The sequence below is a fragment of the Podarcis filfolensis genome (assembly GCF_964270895.1).
Source record: "Podarcis filfolensis genome assembly, chromosome: 8".
In the NCBI taxonomy this organism is placed as follows: domain Eukaryota; kingdom Metazoa; phylum Chordata; class Lepidosauria; order Squamata; family Lacertidae; genus Podarcis; species Podarcis filfolensis.
Window position 1 is genome coordinate 33,817,261 of NC_139611.1, and position 19,651 is coordinate 33,836,911.

Here is a 19,651-nt window from a genome sequence, read left to right on the forward strand (position 1 = left end):
ACGATGTATGAAATGCAGTAGGGCTGGGAATTAAGTATGAAACAGAGAAAACTAATAACGTGTTGACACTTGCAAGTGTCCTGTGAAAATTTACATTTTGAATGGTAGTTAACACCAATAGTAGTGCATCAGAAATCAGCAGCCCTCAATTTGTTGAGTAGAGGTTTGGAGCAGTTTTTGTAATTTATTTTTTATTATCTTGTGTTTTTAAGCACTGAATGCATCCTTGAATATTGCAAAAGCAGCCCTAAAGTATTTGTTTGTAACAAACACTGCCTTAAGAAAGAAAAAAAAAAAACACTGTTCCAACTGTTACCATTGGCCAAATATGTGATTTGTGTTTAAAGAAGGCAAAATAGCAAGTGGAATTAGAGTATATTATTTCCTGCAATGCTTGAGAGAGCAAGTAATGCATGCATATATATATATTGTAATATAAAGCAAGTTGTGGCAATGTTTAGTTTTGAGAGTCTATGGCTAAATGTCTGTGAGGCAAGTTATTCCATAGTTTTTCTGAATCTTACAATGCCACATCAGACACAGTGGAAACTAATTTATCTGGATCTCCTGGAAAAGCATAATGAGTGGCCCAAAGGCTAGCGAAGTATTCATAACGAGTGTTCAAGTCTGGCTAGGAGCTTACATATATAGAGGAACAAGTTTATCACCAGACAAATTATCTAAGTGGAGCTTAAGTCACAAAGAAATCAAATGACAAACTGTGGAAATAAGTCCTTTATTCTGGGATGATATTGGTTTTTTTAAAAAATGTTAGTACTGGGAATCTACAATACTGATAGTTCCACAAACACCTATTTTCACTCTGCCACTTAAGTAAAAAAAAAGAAAGAAAATACCCAGGAAAGTGTACAACAGAAAACAATACACATTTAAGCTTGTCTGGTGTACTAACACACATTTGTCAGGTGCTGCCGTCTTGCAAGAGGGATGATGCAAGCAGGGACTGCCGTGTACTCCATTTAATCCAGGTGTCCAGTCAAGCTAGGAACTTTGGCTTGGGTACCCAATGATGCTGTGCCTTAGCAACTGTGAAATGAAGAAGAGTTAAGTGGTGAAACACTCTTAGCCTTTAATTTTTATAGAACATGTTTAATGTTCAAAGTGGCCTTCTACATGCGAGAAAACAGCCTCTTGTCTGGACTAAAATACAATGCAAAAAACAAAAAACCCAACCATTCCTTTACTTCAGAACTTATCAGTGCAAACTGGAAAACTGAAACCAGAATAGGGCAGCTGTCACTTTCTGCATGCACTCGTTTTTCCTACAAGCCTCTCTTCAACTCTCCCAGAATCCTAAGGGTGCTGAAAATTCACTGTATTTTCTCATTTAAATCAGTGTACTTCTCTCATTTATATTAGCTTGGACTCAGAGACAGAAAAACCAGGACCAATGAAAAGTTATGGTTCAGTCACACTTCAGAACAGCCTGGATTGTGAAGGCTTGGGATCTCACAAAAGTTGCCAATGTGGACTTAAATTTGCACAATTTACTCCAAAAGTCATTTTGGGGCACTTCACAGAATTCTGAATGGATCTCTTGGAAAATGAGGTAGCATTGGGGAGGGAGGTGCGGATATGCTCCAAGAGCAGCAATTCCCCGTTTGACCTTTTGAACTTTAACAGACACTGCCGTGATATTTCTTGGCAGTCATGAAGGCTGCAGGCATGGACTGCACACAGTCCTGGCCCACATCCACAGGACTGTACAGTTTGGTGTTCTCATATGCTACTTGATATGAAACATGAACTGCTGTTAGTGCAGTATAAAAATATATGCATGCAAAAAGAACTGGCTCCTAGCTTAGCTCATAAATGAAGTCTGCTTCAGTTGACAATTACTAAGAGTTCAGAGCTTTGCAAAGCTTTTGGACTCAGGAGAATATCTAGAGAAGCAAGAGCCATAACAAGACTGAATAATATTCATCAAGCCAGGGAACTGTATAACTGGATAAAAAGAATACCATAGTGGCCACAGCAATCCTGGTCTTTGAGGCTCCTTATTTTATTAATCTTAGACAAAAGTCATGAACCCTGAAAGAAGTGCCAAAGTGTGAGAAGGATTGCAAACTATTTGTTTAGCACCTCCCTCCACTGAGCTTCAGAATAAAATTTTCTTCCAGCTTCCAAGTGAGCACAATTCTCTATCCTGTAAATTCAAGGATTTACAGCCCTAGCTCAAGATTCCAATCATTATGAAGAAGTAGGCATGAATGGAAAAAAGAGAGATCTACTTTCTCAAGCACTACCTCTCCCCAGTCCCCGGACCATGCAATCATCATCCGAGGCCCTTCTTCGTGTGCCCCTACCATGGGAGGTCCAGAGGGTGGCAATATGAGAATGGGCCTTTTCAGTGGTGGCTCCCCAACTGTGGAATGCCATCCCCAAGCACCACTGTTACATAGCTTAAGTGCCAGACAAAAACATTCATCTTTCGTCAAGCCTTTGGCTTTTAATTATCTATGGTCCTTTTATATAGATGGAATGTATTAATCTAGTTTTTAAAAACTGACTTGTCTTTTAGATTGTTTTTTTAATGCTAGTTTTAATGTGTGTTTGCACTTATATGTTTAAAAGAACTGCAAGTGGTTTTTAGTTGTCTTGGCAAAAAAAGTGATCAATAAATTTAATTAATAATACCACTTTGAAAGTAGTACAGAAGTTTGACTTTAAGGTTTTAAACGCACACAAAAATAGTGGAACACCCTCCTTAGTCCCCAACGTGAGCCTCTCCAGATATTGCTGGTCTCTGAACTCCCTTCAACCCCAATCAGTGGACAGAGATTATGGTAATTGTAGTCCAAAACATCTGGAAAGCACCAGAAGACTGTCCTAGAGCATCATGTTTGCAGTTGCTGAATTTTGCACACTTAAATGTTGCACGCATCTTCTGCAAAGAAGGTCACCATTAACCCAGCCAGTTTCATCAACATCTAGAAATGAGAAATCTACATTTGAAATCTTACTGAAGTTGTTCCAAATCTATTGGGCAAGGATGGGGAAGCTTTTTTGCTCAGATAAAGGGCCAGATCTTCATCAGAATTGCCCTCTCAGTCCAAATATGACAAGTGGGTGTGGCTGCCTACCAGTCAACACCCTTATGGTGTTCCCAAACATGCACCACTGCTGTGTGAAGAGCAAGAAAAAAATCTTTCCAGCGCTTCACATAGCAGCATCAGGCACTTGGGAACCCCACGAGTTTCCTTCTCACCCTTCCATTGGGGAGGGGCGGGATGACAATGAAGCTTTCTTTCTGTCCTTCAGCTCTGACAAAGGAGGGAAAGCAATCTCTCCCCACACTCCCACAGAAAGGAAAGCAACATAACAGGCTATAACATGTGTATAACATTATGCACCTTGTATATTGGATGGAACACTTTTAATGACTTGTTTAATGACATAATGCCAAGTTTGACTTGTGATCCTAGCTCTTGGAAAGGAAGTGCCAACCGTGATTTACCAGTTTTTATGCAACAACATAATACAGTTTGCTCCAAGCAGAAAATAGCAAATTGAATCGAAGAGCAGGGGTGGATGAAGAGAATGGATGCTCAAGGGTAAGGCTCCTTCCTGCAGTACCAAATGTGGGTCACCCAGGAGGTATTTGAACCCTTGGTGAAGTTCACCAGGCTGCCCACTACTCCATACCCCATTTCATGAATTGGGGAAATGTTTATTGGAAGTGCAAAATGACCACCTTTCATTCCTGTGCATTCAGCACCAAGCTTACCCAGCTCTCACCTGGTGTTGGCAGCAAGCCCGGTCTGCCACTAAGCAGTGGCCGCTTTGCAGGCAGATGTGGAGATGGAGGTAGGTGGACTGGTCTTTTAGCAGACTTTATCAGAAGTGGCGGAGGGTTGCCCTTTGGGCCAGCCAGCCCTGTTTGGAAAGAGGGAAGAAGAAAGCGTGGAATGGGGGGAAATGGCCAACATTTATTTATTAATTGGTCACTCAAACTAGAAATTATTACTTAATTTCACTATGGTTGCTATCCTGCCTTTTCACAAATATGCACCCCATGCTGCTAACATATATCAATGATTAGTATGTAATAATATACCAAGAAGTTGCACAACTAGCAGCTAAGAAGCAGGGTAAGATAGAAACAGCAGCCGAATATAAAGCACCTACTATCGCCTACCAGCAGAATATAATCAATTCAACAAGCAGTAGGCCTGTCTTAATAAATGTTTTCACTTAATGGTCAGCGGTCAGAAAAGGCACCAACCGAGGTTCTCTAGGAAAGAAGTTCCACAGTGTAGGTGCAACCACTGAAAAGGCCCTCTCTCGTGTGCCTGCCCAACTTGCCTCTGGTGCTAGCAGATGCAGAGAACAGCCTCTGCTGATTAACTACAATATCTGGGCATGCTCATATTGAAGGAGGTAGTTTTTCATATAGTTATCTTCCAGTAGGCCTTATCCAAAGGATTTTTTGTTTTTAAAGAAATTGATTCAAAGAGTGATATTACACTGCATATGTAGCATGTATGTATGTACAATGCATATTTTAACATTTCTGGTGGACCAATTAAGTTTCACTGTTAGTTACCCTGGGTTTCTCATCTCACCTTAGGTCTTATCCCAGAGTTAACCATCAACCGCACCCACCCTTCTATTTCCACTTTCCTCTCCCTGCTTCACTGTAAATTTTAATAAAACATCAATACAGTTAACAGGGTTACCAACCTGGTGTGGGAAGAAGACCTGTCAACGGTCTTTCACCCAACAAAGCTGGCTTAGCTGAAGATACAGATGACTGGCCTAACACAGAATTCCGGCCAGGAGTTGGAAGAAGGGGTGGGGGTTTGCTTAGAGTCTGGGGGAGAGCACTAGTGCTTGGCCGGACACTTGCTGGATACACCGTGTCTTCAGCTGCAACAGCTAAAGGGTCTGTTTCTGCAACAAAGCCTGGTTTAGGAGAACCAAGAGTTAGCAAGCAACACACAATGATTAGTGAACACCCGATTTATTAAAAGCAAAGACTGTAGTTTGCCTCTGGTTTATGGGAATAACACACTCTTTAACTACCTACTTTTTCCCCTCAGGGAAATACCTCAGATCTTTTAAAGACGCCTCAAGTTAGATTTACAGACGTAAGTTTAATTTATTTTAAGGACTGAGCTTCTGAACTCTTCAGTTTGCAGAACATAATAAAGGGGTCGGGGTCTGCCATTGTTTTCGCGAATATTAAGGTTTCATATTTTAATTTAATAACTTGTTATAAGTGTAATGTCTTTTTGCCACGTGAAATGTGATGGTTACCAGAGGGTGGCAACGAACAATGGAAGTGCTTGCTCTTTAAGACTGTTTTTCCACACTGGCCTGGGGCTCTTCCATGGAATACTTCTTGTCACCCCATAATGTGGTTGCTGCTCCTTAAGTAGCTTAATTCCTGCTTTCCATCATTAAGAACTTAGCAAGCAACAGTAAAAGCCCTGTCACACGATAAAAACACGCAGTTTCCCCCCGCTAGTGTATGAATGGGACTTTTAAAAACTGTCTTCTTGCACAGCAGTAACAACATGCTTTGAAGGCCTAGCTGGAAACAAGGGTCACTGTGTAAAGAAGAGCTGTGTGCATGCATGTCATGTGATGTACATGTGAGAGTCTGGATTCATTTTAACCACCAACACACACCCAGGCAAGACCTGCTGGAAATATTACCCACCAATACCACATTATAAAACTATGTCTACAAAGCCAAAAAAAGAGCAAGGTAGTTTTAAGAAGTGTTCACATTAAGTGTTCACAGTAAGAAGTAAGATTTTATGGCTTGGGGATGGGGTAGGATTAACCTTTACATTCCATATTTTGATTATTATTTTTAATATAAGTTTTAACCAAGAGCCCGTTTTAAAATAGTGGGATTTATAGGGACATTCTTGGGGAACAGGTGGGAAAGTAATGAATACCTTCAAGCTTATTTCTCCTGGTCTTCAGGAAGTCACTTATTGAGTTCAATTCTTCCATATACAAATGTTTTCCCTCACTTAACAGAAAGAGGAGATGTCTAATGCCTAGAGGCACATGGTAACTGTCATAGAGATCCCGCTCTAGGTAGTCATTCGCCAGATCAGCTGCTTTGTGTGAAATCTCTGTGCGTTCCTGTTGTTCGCGCTCAGCACAAATTTTCTCAAACGCCTTAGCTATCAGAGCCAATGCATCCTCCATGGGCATATTACGGTGTACTATAGAGAAGAGAGATACCTTGCTTTTTAAAAGGTTACATCAAGACAAAACCAAACACAAAACTGCTGTGTTCCTGAACCATTATTCTGAAGTTCAAAGTCAACGTCTGTTTCAATACGAGCAAATTTATATTTTTAACTGAATGTTATATGTTCATGATTCAACACAAACATGCTCAGTTCTATTAAGTGTAATGTGCACATTTAACTATTGAGATCTCATTTGTGTGTTCATTTAAAGTAAGTTAATTTCATGCTTGGAACAATTTTACAAAAACTTTTCTAAATAGAGGAACAGTTCTAAGAAATTAGTGTTGAAGGTGGGTTTGTTTGCTTTTTAAGATCCAGAGAAAATACCCAATCCAATGGTTTACTTTATTGTTTCAGACAGAAGGCGAAATCTGAGAAGTGTACAAAAACACCCTCCAGTAAGATGAAATAAATTTTGCTCAGTGTAGAAAGGGTTTACAACTGTATGAATATTTAATAAATGTAAAAAGTGTTCCTCAGCACATTCAGCAGTTTTGTGAAGCAGTATTAATTTTCAGTTAGAAGTATTATTCCAACTTGTGACATGTTTTAATATTGTATATGTGTTGAGGAGGAGATCTAGATAGCATATTATGAATGGGGACCGTTTCTGAATGAATCTAAACTTACTTTTGATAGACTGATGAAGCATGATTACGGTGCAAGAGGAAAGTGTTACGTTAGATGGTTCAACAAGAACACAGAATGGGGAACCATCATTTTTAACTTCTTGTAGGGCACGTGTAAGACCTGATTCAGATGTAAGGTATATCATTTCCACAACAAGGCCATGATCCTGCAACCGATGGCCTATGGCTGTTGAATATTCCCTTGAAGGAAAAAAAGAAGAAGCAGGTTATTTTACAAATAATTCCTCCCCAAATATTAGTGCCAGTGTTCTAGTCGCTGCCATTATGTGTGCACGGAGAAGACTCAAGAGTACCAGACTTGTTATGTCAACAGTATTCCTTTGGGATTCAGGCAACCCACTGGAACTGGGAAGAGTGAGCAGATCTGGTTTGGATGGTGGACTTAAACAATAACTGAGCAGTTGTTTATGCAAATGGAAGCTTCATTGTGAACAAAGCCTATCCCAACTGCAGGGTATATACAGAGCTTAGGGTTGGAAGCTATAATTGAATGTTAAGAGTGTCTGACAACATATTATGATTTTCAATTATACTTTTTAACTATATGCTCTATACTGATATACACTTGTTGGTGAGGCAATACTCTTCTTATTTTCATTTAGTTTTCCTTTTTGGGAAACACAGATTTCTTTATCATACCAAACTGAATAGCAAAGCCTTTGGCTGCCTGAGGAATCCATTCAAGCAAGGCTGCATAGAGTCCTGAACTGGGATACATGGGTTCAATTTTCCAGTTACTGTTAAGCTGCAAAACCGCTTGGCGTCAAGGAACATTTGGACAAAATACACTTAAGTGTGGACTCATGAACACCTGTAAAATAGGAATTTGTGGGGTTTGGAAACAGGTGTGTATGGAAATTTGTTTATCACTGTGTGATTAATTGCACCATAATTGATAATGCGTATGTGAAGACATGTCAACTTTATATTCTGTTATTTTAAATGTATTTTTGAATCCAAATTGGTAGGACAGCAAGAATTAAATATCAAAGTATTTAGGAAAATTACCACCTGGTTATGGCAGTACATGTATTCTTTGACTTTTACTAGCACTTTATAAACAAAAAACACCTTTCGTGTTATGAAATCATGGCAATGCAACTAGGTTCTCAATCTGGGTCATTCCGTGCTAAATATGGACAGGAAAACAATTTCAAAGGCTTTAATTTTACAACCAAGATAAAAAGATAAAATCATGTGGGCAAAACACTCAAGTTTATCCAGTTAGATGGCACTGAGTGCCAGCCAGGATGATATAATGTGATTAACTATGGGTACCCCAGCCTTTGTAATATATGTTGGTTCACATACCTGGAGCTTCAGCAATATAAAATATAGGTACTATGCACAGAACACGCACTGTGATGTTAAAAGTCTGTGTCCATGAAGTGTAAAATGAATTGCCAATGTTGAAATTAATAGAAAGTACAATATTAGAGAGCTTTAAAGACATGCATTAACCTCAGCTACCTGAGAAAGTATGAACAGTTGCTAACTAACATTTTATTACATTTGGGCAAACGTTTTAGTAAGTGTTACTTTGCAATGACTCTTCTGGATTTAAAAAGGGAGGCGGTCATTCAACCAGAAAGGAAGGTGCTCGTGTTCTGAAGATTGTAGGAAGAGGTCTAACGAGAGACCCAAATGATTGATATCTCCAATATATCCCGCTCTATGGACTCCCAAGATCTGCTAGTAATATTAGCGGCCCAATGGATGAAAGGCAGAAATGTATTCAACATTTCCATGTGCTACTGGATGGGAAATTAGAAGAGGTCATGGAAATCGCTTACTAAAGCAAAGCAAAAAATCTAATACAACCACCCTATATTTTTCTTATTAGTATAATATCCAAGGGAAAGTTAAGAATATTTAAGGCATGCTTAAACATCATCACACAGATTCAATATACTTTCAGTGAATAAGGTGTTCAAATTATGCTGGTAACTTTTTCAGTGAAAGCCTACAGCTAACTGTGGCACTTTAAAAGAGATGACCATTACTGTTTTGACTCAAAATATGCTTGACCATTATGTGGAGAATCAGAAAATAGTTTTCAGTGGGGTGGTTTCAGAGCAAATTAAGAAGCTCTAGTTAATATTATAACAGACTGAAGAGTCAGGTTGGAATGACAAAGTGAGAAAGACTTGGTTGAAATATCATGGAAATTTCATTGCTTAGAAGCAGAAGCATCATATTTGTCTTGAACTGATAGACACCCTTTGTATTAGAAAATATTCCGGGCAGGGGCCACACCAAAATGTTAAAAACAACGAAAGGTTTTAACAAGTAGTTGAGTACAAGACTATAAATATGTATTTTGTTTTAAGAAGAATATAAAAGAAGTAAAAGCTATTTTAAGACGCAACCTAGAATGTTAAATATCAGGTGCTGATATGCTTATTGAAGTTCCTAGCATTCCAAGTCGGCTTACATAAACACTCAGTACTCAATAACAGTACAATCTAATTGATTAAACAATCTTACAGGATGCCAGACTACCAACTTTATGAAAACCCACAGTCCTGTAAACCTAGAGTATGCTTCGTGAACAAGATTCATTCAGCTTAGTTTGTCATTCAAACGTTAATCTTAAAAAGTGTTGAAATGTTGAGAAAGTGTGTTGCTGTTTTTTAAAGTCTAATTACCAGCACTACATTATGGGAACATCAAATTTCTGTTTGGGCGATCAAGGAAAAAGTGGGTTTATAAATGGAAACTTTAAGATTGCAGAATAATCTCTTAATGTAAGCACTTATAGTATTTAATAGACAAAAAAAGAGAAACTTCTCTTGGTTCATATTGTACATTTAAGATTCAGAGGAGTATGGGGTGGGATATACGTGGAGAATTGGATTCAAAATTAATTATTAATGTCATAAAATTTATAGACCGCTTGGCTGTAAAAAAGCAAAAAAAGCCTCAAAGCGGTTCACAAAAAGATACAAGAAAATCAAAGGGGGGGAACACATATATGCAACCTGCTAGTTGATGGATAAAGACTGTATTTACCGTGATACAAATTAACAACACTGCAACACTGTTTAAAGCGACCTTTAACAGTAATCAAAACTGGTAATCAAAAGTAACAGCTTCAAGAAGCACACAAATTAAGCCCCAAACTGCACTGGATCATGGCAGGCCCACATCTTTAAATGAAAGTCTGCCACACTATACAAATCAGTTTTTGGGGGGAGGGGTTGTTTAAAGGGCACAAAGAATGTGGGTGGTAGGAGCTGACCCCCATTACTTTTATCCCCACTGCCCATGCCACTAAGTGCTTTTCCCAGGGAGGCTCAAATACCAACACAGCTAAGAAGAAAAGAACCTGAGGGAAAGTTTTGGCATGTCCCTTTAATATCTCTCCTTACATGCAAATAAGGCAGGTCCAACTTTAAAGACACACCCCTGCTGCTATCCCATGTAGTACAGGCTTTAGGCTTGCATAACTGTCACAGCTGGTACCATTTCAGGTAAAATTTTGGTATGGAAGCAGAGAAATCCTAAAAAGATTAGCTGTATTTGCTCAAAACCAAATTACACATTAAGATGTTAGTTCACAGCTCAGCTTGAATCCTTAAGTACATCTTTAAAAACAAACTCACGCTTGATCCTTGCTGATGGAAACAATGACACAGTCTGAAGGTCGGTCTTTGTCGTACTCCTTCTTTAACTGCTGGTAAAACTGCAAGTACAGCTTGTCCCGAAGAACGTCCTTTGTGTAGTCATCATCTAAAGAGATACGCAGACAGGCTGAAGTGGAGTTGCTTAAAGGACTACACCCTCTCCTTGCTAAGACAATTGCAATTTCAGGGTAGGCAAGTCAACACATTTTAATAGCTCCCAAGTAAACAGTCAGAATTTAGGAATACATAACAGGCATCTTGGCCCACAGGACTGAGAAACAGAAGCCAATGATATTTGACATGCCTATCACTGATCATCGGTGCAAGCCGCCAGAGAAACTCTCTCTTACCTTTTTGAGAATATTGGTATCTCTCATAATTATCTTCATTCCCTGTTGATGGATGATATTGCTGCCCAAAGAGTTCTTCAAAGCTAACCATACAAGACACAAAAGTGAATCAAGCAGAGTTAAAATAAAACTTCCTGTTTTTGAAGAGTACTCTCTCTCTTTACCTTCTCATACTGGGGCGTGTGATTAATGTATAAACATTTTTCTTGATGAAGCACGCTGCTGGTCACTTAGTGCAATGCTTATACCAGTGATACAGCTAATTGGGACCCCAGAAGACAAGGGCATAGTGGGGTGTCCTGGTAATATTGTTGAGGGAGGCATTTGATTGAACATTTGAATCAATGTTTAATAATATGAAGGTATAAAATAAAGAATAAATAAATCACATGGCATTATATATATATAACATGTGTGCATGTTATGTGTACCTGTGGCTCTTGGGCTGCTGTCCGCCCCCCCCATTTGATTCAATTTGTTTAGGAGATTAACTGCTGGTATTTGCTTCAAACTGAATTGTAAATCACCTTCTAAACTGAATGTATATAGCACATATCTAGGTGCAATTTTAGAGCACAGGAAATTCGCTTGTAGCAGGCAAGACTCAGGTACTTATTTGTCGGCATCATCCACTTTGATTGGCAGCCACTTTCCAACATCTCAAGACAGCAGTTTTACACACCAACTGCTATCCTTCCTTTTCTAACTGGAGATGTCAGGAAATGCACCTGTGACCTTGTGCATGCTGAGCATGTGCTCTACCACGGAGCTGTGGTCCTCCCAAATTTAGGGTACTCTCATGGCATGAGAAACTGTCTGGTCAGTGTGGTGCTGGGCATGCTATGCTATGCAAAGGCCACAGCTTCGCATGGAATCAGCGCCTGCCTAAAGCCACCATGTAAGAGCCATATGGGCTGGTTTTAGCAGTTATGCTCAAAGAGAGCTTGAGATCAGCCACTTCTAGGTGTTGGGAATAAATATATTATGGAAATTCAGCCTTTTCTAAAAGCTAAAAATAAAAGTGTATGTATGAACTTCATATGATGTTATACCCTTAAAGTGAATTCATAAAGAGCCAAGTAAAAAGAAACCATACTTAAATCCTACGTTCTAATTGAATACACTGAACTTTCAAAACACTGTTACGTGCTGAATCCATTGGTCTGTATCTGTTTCAAAATAGTATATAGCCCAGTTTTCCTGAAATGTCTCAACATATCTGATGAAAAGAAGAAATTTTAGGACATGAGATTATTTGTTAACATTGGGTTTCACATCTTCTTTGAGCTTTGGGGATGGGGTCAGGTTATTATTCAAATAAGTACTGAGGAAAAACCCTCTAACCTGTTAGCATCTTCATAGTCCTTCGAATAACCCTCTGGAGACGAGTAAGAGCTCTTCTGAAAGGTTTTGTAAGGATTTATGCTGTAAGGCACAAAATTGTAACATATTTAAGATGCTGGATTGCCATTGTTTGCACCTCTTCTGGAAAGCTCAGTTCTACTTTTACAATATAGTAAAATGCCAGGTTCATCTATGTGCAGTTATTTACCAGAAATCCCACTAGGTGGTTGATTCCTCAGCCAGCTTTGCCTGCTGGCCACTTATGGATACTCATGGAAATACAACCACACTCTGAAAAGAGAAAGTGTGATAGGCTAATGAGCTGCTCCACTGTACTGACCCTTTGCACAACTGGTATTGGCTTCCTATGCTTATTTTTCTACCCAAAAATGTAACTGCCGGAGAAATTGTGTACTCTTTCCCCTCAAAACAGAACCACAAAGTTAAACAACTGATCTAGGATAACAAATGCTAGTAGGGTGAATCAGAGAAGAAGCTAATTCAAAAAAACAACAGCAGCACAAGCAATGTCTCCTTTTTATATTTAAATGTAAAAAGACAACATAACTATCAAACTATTTGAAGGTTTTTTTAAAAAAAGTATTTTAAATGATTAAAACATTGAGGATTACTTACTCTAGAAGTCGTGGAATCCATCCAGGTCTATGCCTAGACCCAAAGTGGAAAAAAGTAGGTTAACTTATGCAGAAGATATGCTGCAAGCATCTGTCATTAATTACATCACTGTAGAAGTAAAAGGTGCAAACTGTCTTAGAATATGAAGACCTTATAAATCCCAAATGCTTTAAGACAGAATGATAAGCTGAAAGGATGAAATATGAAATTACTATGTATTTTTAAAAATGGGGGAAGAACAGAAGCCAGTATTGTCTGTATTAATATTCTTTTTTATTATTACCTACCATTCACCCTAAAAAAAAACAATATTAAAAACAATTTTTAAAAACTTAAAATCAGAAAAATAAGGTGCATGACTCACATACACATAGAAGTGCACAGAAATTCACCTAGAAGTATATATCATAAATGTAAAATGTTAGAAAAAAATCCCTCAAATAATTATCAATGAAATATTTTGATGCTCTTGGAGGATGGGAGGAATTAAATATACAAGATAATAAAGGTGTAATAGATTGGTCTATGAAAAGTCTGAGGGTATCTTACAAAAAGTTACAACCCAAGACATACTAAATTCTGATCTCTTAAATGAAGAAATACTTAAGTGCATTTTTTTTTTTACAATGGGACCATCTATTAAAAGAAAAAGGTGAAAACATGATGCATCAGAAACCCAGTTGGAAGCAAGACATCTTAAGAAATGCTTATTCTGGTTCTGAACAGGAAGGATAATGTTCAACAATCTGATTTCTTGGGAAAGAGGTTGTCTGAACCTAGAGAGGGATAGCTATAGAGCAACTCAAACATAATAGACTTTCAACAGTGTAAAAAAGAAACTATTTAACATCATAAAGCATTAAGAGAAGAAAAATAATAAGTAAGAGATATGATGATTTAAGGAAGCTGCAGCATGCTACTCATGTCAATGAATTATCACTTGATTTCCTTGAACCACTACAATGTAATATTATATTCTAAGTCTAGAAGCCATATCACGGGGAAAGACACAAATAGTGCAACCACCCTTTCCTGCCCCCTTCCAGATGAACTCAGCAATCCAGCTGTGCTACACATATTTGTTTAAGCTGCTGGATTTGAAGTCTGCACAGGTTGGGTAGAGAAACCCATCCAAAAGAAAAAAGGACAACAGATGTATAGTCTGGAAAGTTATGTCAAGTATCAGAGACAGCATAAGGATGACAGCTGCTTGGTCTTGCCTCATTTGCTGTTAACTATAGCTAAAGGACAGATAAAAACAAATTCAGTTCTGATGAAGAAATTAGCTTAACTTTGAACATAAGAAGCATCATTCTGAACTCTTTAAGCAGAGCTTCCATCTAAATACACAAACATATAAAGCCCAAGAGGCCAAGAAACTCAGTGTTCATTATACTGCCCAACAATGTAATGGTACTAAATATAGCACACAACTCCAATCTCTTACTCCAAGTAAAGTTACTCTTCAAGTAATCCTTGTTGGTACAGAAATGTCCCACTGTGCAATACATTTATTTGGCATGTGCTAGTTGGTGTACTGAAGCAACTAGAAAACAAGGTGGGATAAACCCCCCAGGACAAGCAGTGTTGCCAAGGAGTATGTGATAATAACAGCCATTTGCTGGTGCAAAGCAGCAACAGGGAGCTGCTTTTTCACGTAAGAAATATACTTGAGGTAACTACTTATGAGGTTCCATCTTAAAATGTCAAGGTTATCTCATCAGTGCACCAGTTGCTAGCAATGAGCTGAGAAAACTATTATTAGCTTCTAAAACAGAAGGGAGATTGGTAATATTATTCAGTAAACCCAGTACAGCAAATGCTTTTTCTTCTCACCAATAATTTATTTCAACTGCCTCAAATGTTTCTTACTAAGGAAAGAGTCTCATTTTTTAAAATTCTACTTGCTTTCCTCATCTCACTCAATTCTAGAAGAGAGAGTAGTTGCAGAAGGCCAAACATTGTTTGGTGGTTGTTTATAACCTCACTGCGTGGTTACCAGTAATCATGGCAACTGATCATGCCATGAGATAAAGGCTGTTATTATTTAACGTACTTAAATAATATTACAGTGCCCCCCTCACCCTGCATTTTCCATGCTGCCACATGGTAACATCCTCTTCACTGCGTGGGTAGTCACTACAGGACTTGAAATGAGAAATGAGAACAAGATTGTAGAGGGGCACATGCTCTGAATGCAGAAGCTTCCATCTCGAGCATCTCCAGGAAGGCCTGGCAAAGAGTTCTGTATGAAACCCTGGAAAGCTGTGGCCAGTCAGCACAGCGGTAGATAGCACTGAGCTGGAGACCAAATGTCTGACTTGAACTAAGGCAAATACCTGTCACTAACGAGGTGGAGGGGGGTGATAGGATGTGACCATAATATATTTATGGGGTAGAATTCCACATGGACTGTAACAAATGTTTGGACTGCACAATCATTTCAGATTGCCAGACAGAACGCTCCCCCCATTACATCCTGATCTGGGGGTTTTCCTGACACCCCCAGAACCACTTTTTGGGCGGGTGCAGGCAGGAGAGGGGTAGAAAGCCCTGTTGCGCAAGTGGAAGCCCTTTAAGTGAATTTCGCCTGTAGTTTCTAAAGGTTTTATAATTGCATTTACATTTATGCACAGAATTCTGAATGACATCAATGGGATTATCTCTTGTATTATTAAATGTCAACTTCAAAGTATTTAGCAGAGCACTTAGAAACATATACTGTGTTGCTTTTAAAAGGAAATGATCATTAAATTGGGAGTAAAGCAGGGGCAGGGAAGTTCTGCCCCTCCAGATGTTGTTAGACCAGCTCTCATCATCCCTGAATATTACTCATGCAGGCTGGGGCTAATGGAAGTTGGCATCCAATAACATCTGGAGTGCCACAGATTTTCCACCCTTCGACTAAATAATTAAGAGCATTTTACTAACTCTGAAGTAGAAGTAGTAGTAAAACAATTTAACTACAGCTTCTGGGATTATTAAATTCCAACCAATCATTTTTAACTGTAGAAGAACAAACAGATAATGCAATTTTATTTTACCTCTTTTCTGGAACAGGTGTTTGTGCTTGATCTGTAGTTACTTTGACCCACGAAGACATTTCAGTTTCTATATGAGGGGGGGGGGAAACTATTATTTTCATCAGGGTGAATTATTTCCAAAATAAAAATATTTCACAGACCTTCTCTTCACATGACAACCATTACACCAATAAAGACACAGTTAACCACGTTTCCTTCAGACTATCACTTCATATCTGAAATGAAACAAAGGCCAAATGTTCAAGACATTTTCTTACTCCAAATTAACTTGTTCATTAACTATATTCACCTTTTCACTCACAAAAAAGTGAAGGAACTGCAAAAAATATTACCAGGATACTGGGTCAAGTAGACTTGCTTTCTAATGTCATTTATTTTGAGGGAGTCTCCAGGTTCACATTCAAAGTCTATTAATATTTAGTATTAGAAATGTCTTTTCCCAAGTCAGGTTAACTGAAAGGTTTATGAATTTAGAAATTCCCCCATGGTATGTGACCTTCTTGAAACTATATTTTTATGTGTTTATGCACCACGATAGTCTAGCTTACATGGGATATTGTTTGGGGGTGGGCAGATCCCACCTAAATGAAGAGACAGGTTGTGGACTGAACTTTCTGTTCTTTTCCACTCAAAAAAAAAAAATTGCTTCTCCAATAAGGAATGATGCCTTATGTTTTTCCATCACAACAGCGCAGAAAAAACACACTCTTACCCTCTCTGGGGAACTTCAGTCCACAAAATGCTGCATATAATTGCAGGCTACCAGTTCAAACACGATTACATACATTGTGCAAAAAACACACAAAGCAGCGCAAATATAGATAAAGATAGCAGGGAGGGATTTGGAGATTCTTTGATTAAGCAGAGGAAGAGGACATGTAATACATATTCTGCCAAATATATAAATATTGTTACAAAAGCTGGATGCCTGCCTCCCTCTCTCTGCCAATGGGTGGCAAGAGCCCATGGCTCACACCTGGGGCAAGAAGCTCTTGATAGCCTTAGCTTAGCCAGGTAGGTTTGCATAAGCCAGCCCAGGAATTTGCTGTTAACGACTGCAATTAGTCCTACAGGAAAAAGCAAGGGATAGTATGCAGATGATCAGCATATATAATGAGACAGAAATCCAATATCTATATTGAGACCAGGTCTCCCCATAGTTTTCAGTTTAGTGATAAGTTGACATTCATAAACTTCTCTTTCAAGTCTGTTTCTGAAATTCTTTTGTAATAAGACAGCTGCTTTGAGATCCTGTATTGAATGTCCTGAGAGAGTGACGTAGTCTCCTACTGGCTTCTCTGTCTTGTGATTTCTGATGTCAGATTTATGTCCATTTATCCTTGGATTCCTGTTCAGTTGTTAACAGTCGTCAACAGGTTTACCATACCCATTGAGTCAATCACCCATCTCTTACTACCCTCCTGAGAAAAACCCCACCCCACCCTCCCACTATATATAAGGGTCTGGTGACTTCTGTTTCAGTGTACTGTATCTGAAGAAGTGTGCATGCACACGAAAGCTTATACCAAGAACAAACTTAGCTGGTCTCTAAGGTGCAACTGGACAATTTTTTAATTTTTTTATATATATTTCAACTATGTCAGACCAACACAGCTACTTACCTGAATCTAACACCTAGAAAAGGCAGCTTAGAATAAAAGCAGCAATGGGTGGGGGTTGCTGGGAGGGAGAGCAGGAGTCGAAGGCTTCCCACTCTAAAGCCACAAGGGTCTTTTTGCCAAAATATTTTTTATTTTTTAGCCAAAAAATTTCAGTATGGGTGTGGAGGAGAGGAATAGGAAATGGTTCACGTTGAGTTTCTTCAAAGGCTCATAGTTGGAAAAGATTTGCAAGAGTCTCATTCTGTTTTGGATTTTTAATGGTAGAGCATCTTAACAGTTTTGCTGTGGATTGTGCGTTGGTGTGCCTCCCCAATACCAAATGTTATTGAGAGCCAGCATGGTTACAGCACTGGACCTGGGAGACCAAGATTTCAATCCTCACTGGGTGACCTCAGCCAGTCACTCCCTTTCAGCCTAAACTACCTAACCTACTTCATAGGGGTAAAAAGGGAAGGAGGAGGAGGCCTAGGTACACCATTTTGAGCTCCTTGGAGGAAAGCTTGGATATAAAGACTAAAACAAACAAATAATGAGCCGATGCACCACTTCAGTTAAGCATGTGAGACTAGGAACAAGAAGACCCAGCTTCAAATCTCTACTCAAACCCATCCCCCCAAAAGCAAAAGCTCTTTGGGTGAGCTTCTACCTCGTAGGACTGTTGTGAGAATAACATGGTAGCGAGGAAGGGAGAAGGAGGAGGACCATGTTATGCCACCCTGAGTTCCTGGCATAAAGGACGGATGAAGAAAAACACAATGGTGATTATAAACAACCCAGAGACCTGGGGAGTAATGCGGAACAAATATGCAATCCACTTCCCCACCTCGAATCGCCGCCTTGCTACCCTCTTCCCAGTCGAGCCCCCCCCCGTCCCAACTCACACGTTCAAGGCTTCACGAATCTTCTTCCGCCGCCGCCGCCCCCCGAAACGGCCTCAACCTTTTCTCTCCCTTCCCGCAGATGAAACACAGTCAGGAGGAAACTGGGAGGGAGCGCGGCCGGGGCGGTAACAACAGCGGTGGCAACAACAGCGGCAGCGGCGGCGGCGTGAATCAAAGACAAACACGCTACCGCCCATCCCCGGCTCCTCCTCTTCCGCGGGGCGGAGCATCCTTCGTGCGCCTGCCTGCCAGCCCGAGGGCCGAAAGCGAAGGGCGGCCATTACACGCGCACAGCGCCCCCGGCGCCGCGGCTGAGCTAGGCCGCGGCCTGCTTGGTTTCCATGGCAACGGCACGGCAGTCTGCGGCGACTCCCCGGTCTCAAAACGCATCCCTATGCACGCTTAGCGGGCTTGTTGATTCGAAATGTTCCTCAGCCGCCTTTCTTCCAGTGGGGCTTACAAAGGACAGGAACGTCATTCAGTCAAGAGTGCGAATACAGTACAATAGCAGCAAAGGATCTGATCCTGCCTCTTCTTCCCAGTCCTAGTCCAAAACAGAAACTTATATATGAAAGCTAGGGGCTAAATGTCCCTTAAACCTAGATTGTGGGCGCAACAACGGAATGTCTAGGCGTGCTTTTTTCGTAACAAGAATAGAAAGCTAAAAATGAATGAACTGCAGCTAAAATGTTATGTTCATTTTTCACATGGTCTCTAGTCCTTCCCCAGCTCAGCCTCCTAATATTCTTAAGAGGGCCTCTTCTCCAGTCTTCAGAGTGGCTGGAAGTGGGGAGGCAGAAAAAGGTCCCCCTTTCCTTCCACTCTGCAGTTTTAATCTGAAATCTTAGGCGCAGAGGCTGCTTGCGCTAATGAAATTCCCTGTGGCAAAATGCACCTAGAACAATGTGAGTTTCGAACACTGGTCCAAAACTATTAGCAACTACAGGACATGGTTGCATGGCTCCAATCCCGTTTTTGCTTCATCCTGGGGGGTATAAGTTCCAGTGAGGCTTATTTCTCAGAAGTAACTCAGGGTTGGTTTAGCCTGAGTTAGAACTTACTTTAGCATTAGTTTTTTTTAAAAAAAATTAAATTAAGCTAAATAACAAGCTATCAAACAATTCAGCATGACACAGCAAACCTCACAAAGGTCAAATCAGAGATCCCTTATTTTATAGTGAAGGCATTTAGTGTTTTTAGTGAAGACTGGCAAGGACTGTCTTAAATTCTTAATTTTTAAATAGTGCCTGGGTTTTTCTTTA

The 19,651-nt window shown here is 39.7% G+C and overlaps 1 protein-coding gene across 2 annotated transcripts; it reads right to left on the reverse strand.

The window, feature by feature from the left end:
* Window positions 1–717: 717 nt before the first annotated feature.
* On the reverse strand, window positions 718–18,703 carry LOC310768237 (uncharacterized protein). 2 transcript variants are annotated; one of them, XM_083626090.1, is made up of 11 exons: window positions 18,390–18,703; window positions 15,887–15,953; window positions 12,843–12,875; window positions 12,207–12,287; window positions 10,863–10,945; window positions 10,492–10,618; window positions 6,867–7,066; window positions 5,931–6,206; window positions 4,705–4,926; window positions 3,760–3,897; window positions 718–1,047 (listed from the first exon to the last, which is right to left on the reverse strand). In XM_083626090.1, the coding sequence occupies exons 2-11, from the start codon at window positions 15,943–15,945 to the stop codon at window positions 998–1,000; spliced, it is 1,269 nt and encodes a 422-aa protein (XP_083482216.1). In that variant the 5' UTR covers window positions 15,946–15,953; window positions 18,390–18,703; the 3' UTR covers window positions 718–997. The 2 variants fall into 2 exon arrangements, with proteins under 2 accessions (XP_083482216.1, XP_083482215.1); XM_083626089.1 differs by lacking the exon at window positions 18,390–18,703 and adding an exon at window positions 18,155–18,254.
* Window positions 18,704–19,651: the final 948 nt, after the last annotated feature.

Coding starts and splice junctions, on each gene's coding strand:
- LOC310768237 (XM_083626089.1), bottom strand. CDS start 18,239: ATGCCAGGAACTCAGGGTGGCATAACATGGTCCTCCTCCTTCTCCCTT. Junction 15,954..18,154: donor TCTCACAACAGTCCTACGAG/GTAGAAGCTCAC, acceptor CCCCTCATATAG/AAACTGAAATGTCTTCGTGG. Junction 6,207..6,866: donor GCTTCATCAGTCTATCAAAA/GTAAGTTTAGAT, acceptor TCTTCTCTATAG/TACACCGTAATATGCCCATG.